The 7,548-nt window shown below is 41.4% G+C and overlaps 1 protein-coding gene across 1 annotated transcript; it reads left to right on the top strand.

Annotated features, from left to right (window-relative positions):
• Positions 1–445: 445 nt before the first annotated feature.
• LOC119376142 (uncharacterized) lies at positions 446–2,863 on the top strand. Its single transcript, XM_049411365.1, has 2 exons — positions 446–664; positions 2,469–2,863. The coding sequence occupies exons 1-2, from the start codon at positions 550–552 to the stop codon at positions 2,861–2,863; spliced, it is 510 nt and encodes a 169-aa protein (XP_049267322.1). The 5' UTR covers positions 446–549.
• Positions 2,864–7,548: the final 4,685 nt, after the last annotated feature.

The following is a 7,548-nucleotide window of genomic DNA, read 5'->3' as shown; positions in this document are numbered from 1 at the left end:
TGTTCCATATTTACAGAAAAGAGATGAAGCTGTTTGATCAAAATGCATTTGTTTTTTGTTGTGTTCATTTTGTGCAAAGAAAAATAATTTTCATGTTGCCCTTAGAACGCGGCATGTAAAGTCGGTAGTCTAGTATCGTGCTGCCTTCGCCGAAGTGGTGGGCTACAGTCATATGCAGCACATTAAGGACAATGAAAAACACATTAACTGTGCAGAAAGTTTAGTTCGTCCTATGCGAAATATATCTTTCCTTACTTTGGCCGAACGGACTGTTCGGCTAGTTGGCTGTCCATGATTACTGAAAGAATAAGCGCTAAAAATGGACGACTACAAAGAAGGGTGAGCAGACAAAAGACTAGTCCAAAGAAGTGGCAAAAACATTGCATCCACATGTGTGGAACATTGCACCTGAAGGGCATATGCAAGATTGTGATGTATGTTTTCTTGTCTTCACAGGCTGTGTACAACAGAGGTGCACCCCTGCACAACTGTTGAGGCTTCGTGAACGGCACGGCGAGGCCCATTTGCCGCCCTGCAGTCAACCAGCGCATGCACTTCTCAGGCCATAAAAGGCAGCACTCTGTGAAGTGTCAGTCCATTATGTGTGGAAATGCAATTGTGTGCCAGCTTGATGGGCCATATGCAGGGCACAAGCATGACGCCGGTCAGTGTGCCTTCATTTATCATGCTGTTTGTTGAAGTATTACAGTTACCAATACCAGTGTCACAATGTTCCCTGCTGATTGCAGTTAAGCACGACCGGGATAATACTTTCCAAGTTTCATTTGCTCCCTTCTGTCACTTGCAGAAAGGGAACGAATCATGGTCAGGAATTTCCATCCCGGTCGTACCCAATCGTGATCAGAAGTACCCGTGTGTCACCAGTATAACACGTTTTTATTGCTTTGCTAATACACGTGGAAACAAGACTGGTGCATGCCATTTATTAGAATGCATGAGTGACTGAAAAAGTGACCCTGCATGCCCTGAACACATCCTATTTTATAGCCTTTTGATACTGTTTTGTGTCATAATTGTTTGCACGAACTGTTGCACTGTGAAACATGCAAAAGCTAGTGCACAAAAAAACTCCATCTTTTGACTGTGTTTGGGGCTGTTGTGTCGCCGTTTTCTTTATTATGTACTGTGTTAGCATAACCAGCCCAAAAGAATGGTCCATTGAGTCAGTACAAAGGTTGTGGCAAGTGCACAACTGTGAATTCCAGTAAAGGTAGCTGGCAAGTGGTGTCAGAAGTATTTTCTGTTGGGCTAGTCGGTTCGTACTTTCTATTGAACAAAACACTATATTGACATAGTGCGAAGCGACAAGAAAAGGGAGGGAAGAGGAGTTATGCGAGTGCTAACTCCTCTTCCCTAGTTTCCCTTTTTTTTCTTTCAGCACTAAGGGCCGTTCCATGCGCTATCCGCACACTCGCACCGCACGTGGCAGGACACATGCTGCCCGCAAGCGAGGGGTGAAAGAACGGAAGAGCAGCAGAACGGAACCAAATTTACGCGTTGGAGAAACCTTGGTGCTGTTCCAGTCTCTCACCCCCCGCTTGCGAGCGGGAGGTTGCAGGGCGGGTGTGCGGATAGCGCATGGAATGGCCCAGTGACCCTAGTGTTAAGGTCAATAGAAACGCAAGTGGTCTTTACTAAGAAATAAACAAGCATAACTGAAATGTCCTATTGGCTGAATTTGTACTCAGGACCTGTGGCTATGTGTCATGATACTCGAACCCCAAGTTTGATACCCAGCATGTCTTCCCCCGATGATACTTTGCTGAAAACCTTTTCTAATGTAAGCCAGCATGTTGAAACATTGAGAATGTTTCCACTGCTCTGATTTGCTGTCAGCCAGTATTCATCTTGTGCACACTTTTCAGATGAGACGCCTGTGCCACTTCTAATGGAAATGGTGACTAGACTAATAGTCAATAGCTGCTTAAATGTGGCAGTGCCTAATCTCTGCACGATAATGCAATCGCATTTCTTTCATACGTGCTATTAAATTGACACTAACTTTATGTTCTACCTTACCGTACCTTTATTTCTGCTCAATATTTCTCGGCAACAAGTATTTATGAGATTACATGCGCACCTAGATAGGTATTGTACAGACCAGTTTTAAGACTATAGGGTACAGGCACACTTTGTTAGTCGTGTGCTCTATTTGTTTAAACTTACTTTCATATTAGAACTCAACAGTTCTATGAGTGTTGAGACTGTGTTACGTACAATCACCATAAAGTAGCATAAACTTTTGATTTAGTGTCTGGAGCCTGGGTCTCTGCAAGGCCCAAACAGACCTTTGTTTTTTTGTTTATGGAAGTCATCTGCACCGCATAGGGTAATCTAAAGTTATTCATATGTTTTGTTACATATCACTCCAACATTACACTGCAAATAACATGTTGAAAAAGAAATGTGTTTGAAGGAAGTTGTCTATTTTTCTCCCTTCTTTGCAGGCCTCTTCCCTCTCAGTGGATTATACGAGAAGCTGGAAAGGTTATCACAGGGCTACTCATATGAGATATATGGTGGCCCTGCATATCCGCTGCGTCCTCTACTAATGAAGCCTTATGCTGGAGCCACCCTCACACGGCCGCAAGCATATTTCAATAGGCACATGAGCACTGTTCGCCAGGCGGTCGAGTGGGGATTCGGAAAGACTGTGGCTGAGTTCGCGTTCCTAGATTTCAAGAAGAATCAAAAACTCCTGCAGAACGTGAGTCAAATGTATCGTGTCGGCACTATACTTGCAAATTACCACACGTGTCTGCACGGAAGTCAGACAGGAATGTTTTTTGGCCTCCGGGCACCTGACCTGCAGGAATACTTGAGGTGCAAAAAAATAACTTGACTATTTTGTAATACCAATAATACCTGGGTTTTTTACATCCCCAAATCACCACATAATTATGAGATGCCATAATGGAGGGCTCCGGAAATTTAGACCATGGGGCGTTCCTTAACATGCTCTGACATCGGACAGTACAAGGGCCTCTAAAATATTGCCTCCACTGGAATGCGACCATCGCAGCGGGGATTGAACCTTCACCGAGTCTGCAGCCAAGCACCGTAATCACTGCTTGCAACGTGGCGGAGAGTTTAGCTGTTTTGTCATAAGATAGCTAGCACCACCTTTCTTGTGTGCGACGATCAGCATACAGCAGTGATGGAAGTGCTGCTCCAAAGGATAAGTGCTGCTCCATGCTACTCCAAACAGTAATTTTTGTTAGTAACTGCTCCGAAACGGCGCTAGGAAACTGAAAACAATGGATTTTGACCGCGTGATCATTCAGCGAGCCTAAACAAAACAAAAAACAAGCATTATGCTATCATTCCAGTATGCCGCTGCTATACTCGCTGCATACTAGTATTATAAATATATATCTCATTTAACTATATGTTTTTACCTGACAAGGAGACAATTTGCTGAAATGTGTGACATTAATTCAGTATCATACTGACTACAGTGAACTCTCACTTGAGTGAACTTCAAGGGACCCAAGGAAATAGTTCACTCACCTGAAAGTTCACCAAACTTAATATTCACTAGAATAGGGAGCAGTATTGGGCACAGCATATATCGAGTCAAAACTGTGAAATGCAATTGATTTTGAAAAAAAATTCTGTAATTCTGTAATTTGTACAAATCAGAGTTCACTGCAATAACTGCTGCTGTTATGAATGTGACGTGTGACTTGCATTTATTGCTTTATCAGCTTCTACCTAATTTATGCCACAAGAACTGACATCTTAAGTGCTAGCTCATTTATTCGTTTTTTTTTTAATTTTGAGTGTTGGTAACTTTGGTGAAGTATGAAAATAACAGGTTGATTTGACCTCGTATTTTTTATAAACTGCTTGTTTAGTGACTTTTATATGTGATTGTGCTTACTTTTATATTTTGGTGTTCAGTTTTATCGGTATTATGTAGATTTTGCAACGAGTACTGGCATTTTAAATATATAGCTCATCTTACCTATCTTGAATAACCATCCATTTGCATAATTATGTTTCTGGCAATTAGCAGTGAATATTGTATGTGCAATACTTTTAATGAATTATTTTGCCATGTGCTTTAAAAACACTCATTTCTGCTTCAAAGCAGCATTTTCCCTGCTTCAGGATATGCTCCAAAAAGCAAACGGTCGCTTCTATCACTGATACAGTGGCCAGAGATGAGTGGTGGCGAGATTGTCTCAGTAGTGTGGGCTCATTCGTGCGACTGTGAGATTGTGCGCATCTGAGTGCCAGTTCGACTGATGCTGTGCGTCCTTCCATGCAACGAACTTGAGTACATGTGCTATTTTGTGCGAAAATGTTTCTCAACTTATTAAAAAAATTTTCATTCAACCAAGCCATCTGGTGATCTGCGAGTACCGGATTTCCAACAAATGCACTGCCATGTTTGTATTTGTCTGCCTCCATCACATCAGCACATGTTAAATTTCTCTCATGAAAAGTGTGGTGTTAGATTTTTCTAGTAAACTGTTACTTGGCTTTGAGGAACCGGTTTCTTAATTAAACACTTGATATTCTGGACTGTATGAAGCAAGGCTGGGCAATCAGATAGGTGCGAGCAAACCTTGTTGCAAGCAGCCCGCTGTTACATAAATCATGAAAACAAAAGCTGTTACTTTGTTGTGCAAATGCAATTCGGGTTATGCCATGCCAAAAGCAAGGTATTAAAAATGAGTCTGTAGTAAAGGAGCAAAACTTGCATTACTCAGTCTACTGAGATAGCCTACTTTGTTTAAAAAGTTAATGACATTTGCCAGAGGCACAAGTGGATCGTCCCCAGAAAGATTGGGTGCAAGGGTTGTTGCATTTGACACAGTTCGACGAAATGTTTGTCTCTGCATTTGATATGTGGGCACGTAATTAGAATGTGCAATAGTGTTCCTGGATTGTGGCAGTTTTTACACATTGACTGTGCTTCTTTTGAGAGTACAAACATAAAAGCAACCACCATAGTGTTCCCAGAAAAATTTTATCGCAAGACATGACACTCACAAGAACGAGATAGCACGGGCGCTACTTTCATCTGGCTTTATTTCAGGCTACGCTAGCAAGTATATACAAAAAGAGCAGACATTTATTTTATTTCTTTGGATACATTAACAGGGTTCATAGCAACTGCACACAAGCCAAAGCAGGCACATTCGTGCAAGTGTAACTTTCTCAGCTCGAAGCAAATGGCAATAACTGTCATAATTTGGAAGCAAATTGAAATAGTAGCAGGATGCAAGTTATATGTGCTAAAATCGCTTGCCTTCAAATATGCCATACTTAACCCTCATAAGATGCTCTTAAAAAAAGAAAATTCATTGAAGTATAGAAATGATTGAAGTATAGAGGTGCGACTTCATGGCGGTACCGATTTCCCTTACCAAGCTGGTTTCACAGCACAGCAGCCGTGTTCCGCAGTGAAACCATTTTTTAGGCGGGCTACGTGTTTTTCGTTTGTTTTAGATACTTCCAAACTATAAATTAATGTCGAAGCAAATTCAACCACCCTGATATGCAATTGAGTATTTGCACAGGCATATTCAAAAAGCAACTGCTGAAAACTGGCTGAACAAAAGGGTATTGACGAAATTCAAGCACATTCCAGGTTATTCAAGACATTGAAAATGCCATTCTGAAATTGCAGGGTTTTCAAGGATTTCATCGACTGCTACGAAGCACGCCTAAGGGCCCAGAGGGCATTACATAGGGGGGGAGGGGAGATTAACTAAAAGTGAAGGATACAATCGCAATTCGTGCATACAGCAATTTAAAAAGTGATACCATTAATGCAATGCGAAAACGACAGTTCACAAATAACTATAACATAAAGATAATTCAGCCATACAGCTATTGAAAAAGAAATATTATAGATACACTGCAGAAACGACAGTTCACAAATAACGATAACGTAAAGATAATTCAGGTATACAGCAATTGAAAAGTAAATATTACAAGTACAATGTAAAAACGACAGTTCACAAATAACGATAACGTAATTAAGGCATACAGCAATTGAAAAAAAATATTACAAATACAATGCAAAAACGACAGTTCACAAATAACGATAACGTAAAGATAATTCAGGCATACAGCAATTGAAAAATAAACATACATGCAATGCAAAAAAACAAGATTTACAAATAACGATAGCGTCAAGATGATAATTTTCACGTTTGTACAGTTTCTGAGATGAACACAATCAATGAAACATGGGGTACAAAATACAATGAAAATGATTGATTAAAAAGTGTTATCACGCTCAGAAACGAGTGGAGTGCTAACTGGAAAAACTGATGATCGTTGATGGTGGCAATGCTAGATGGAAGTGAATTCCATTGACCTATTGATAGTGCGAGAGGTGAATTCCAGTATTTTTCAGTGTGACAAAAAATTTGTTTGACTTTATAGGCGTGGTCTAACCTAGGCGAGATGTGGTGCGGGGGTGAAATGTGAGATCGCGAAAAAGACGTGCTGCTATGGTAGAGGTTGTAAAGAAGGATGCATTGTCATTAACGTGATTACACTTCAAAAAAACTAATCAAGAAAATGAGTTTCTGCCTCCGAAGCTGCACCGATGTGTCACTGACGCACATCCCCCTCTCTTCCTGATATGATATGCTTAAAGTATTTGCCAGGCCATCTTATCCTTACCTCTGCCCAGTATCTTTATCTCTTCCAGTTTCAGCTCACAAGTCCCGCAACTTGCACAATGTCCCGCCAAATTGGTACCCCCGCTCTTATATGGCAGGGGAAATACTTGAAGCATACCATATCATGAAGAGAGGGAGGATGTGCATCAGTTACACATTGCTGTAGCTTCGGAGGGTAGAAACTCATTTCCTTGATAAGTTTTTCTGAAATGTAACCGTGTTTGCGACAGTTCATATGACCTTCTGCAATGAAGTCAGATGAAAGTCGCACGCGTCCTGTCTATCTCGTTCTTGTGAGTGTCTTGTCTTGTGCTAAAAGATGTATAGTAAGCTATGCACCATCTCGCCCAATTTTAAGTTCTGTTGAGCCATAGTGCTCACAGAAGAATTAGTAATTTTTAATATTTTCAGCAACTGACTTCACAAGGTCAATCAGGGCATCCTGCTGACGGAGGTACAGGTCCCTTTCATGTTGCCTCTCCCTCTGCCTGGCAAGCCGCTTTCCCCTTTTTTCATCTTGTGTGTCTTCCCACTCCCGTTTCTTCTGCAGGAACACCTCTTTGTCTAAAGCGAGCCGATCATGCTCTAAAGTGATGCGGCCATCCTCGACCGCAAGGCCCTCCCTTTCTAGGGCCAGCCGTTCCTTTTCTAGCTCCGTGTCCCTGCCCTTCGCCCCTTGCTCAAGCTGCAGCCTTTTTTCAAAAAATTGAAGATGGAGATCCTCATGCCTTTTGCCTGTAAATGGAAGATGTTAAGCATTATGGGATGTTTCTATGAGGAAAAGAACATGCAGGCCTCCTTGATATTTTTACTGTCACTGTTGTTTTCCCCCAATGAATGTTTTGACTACATGGGGAATTGTCAGTGTGCTTAAACGGCC

Source organism: Rhipicephalus sanguineus, unplaced genomic scaffold, assembly GCF_013339695.2.
Source record: "Rhipicephalus sanguineus isolate Rsan-2018 unplaced genomic scaffold, BIME_Rsan_1.4 Seq1100, whole genome shotgun sequence".
Classification (NCBI taxonomy): domain Eukaryota; kingdom Metazoa; phylum Arthropoda; class Arachnida; order Ixodida; family Ixodidae; genus Rhipicephalus; species Rhipicephalus sanguineus.
This window is presented reverse-complemented; position numbering and strand designations above follow the sequence as displayed.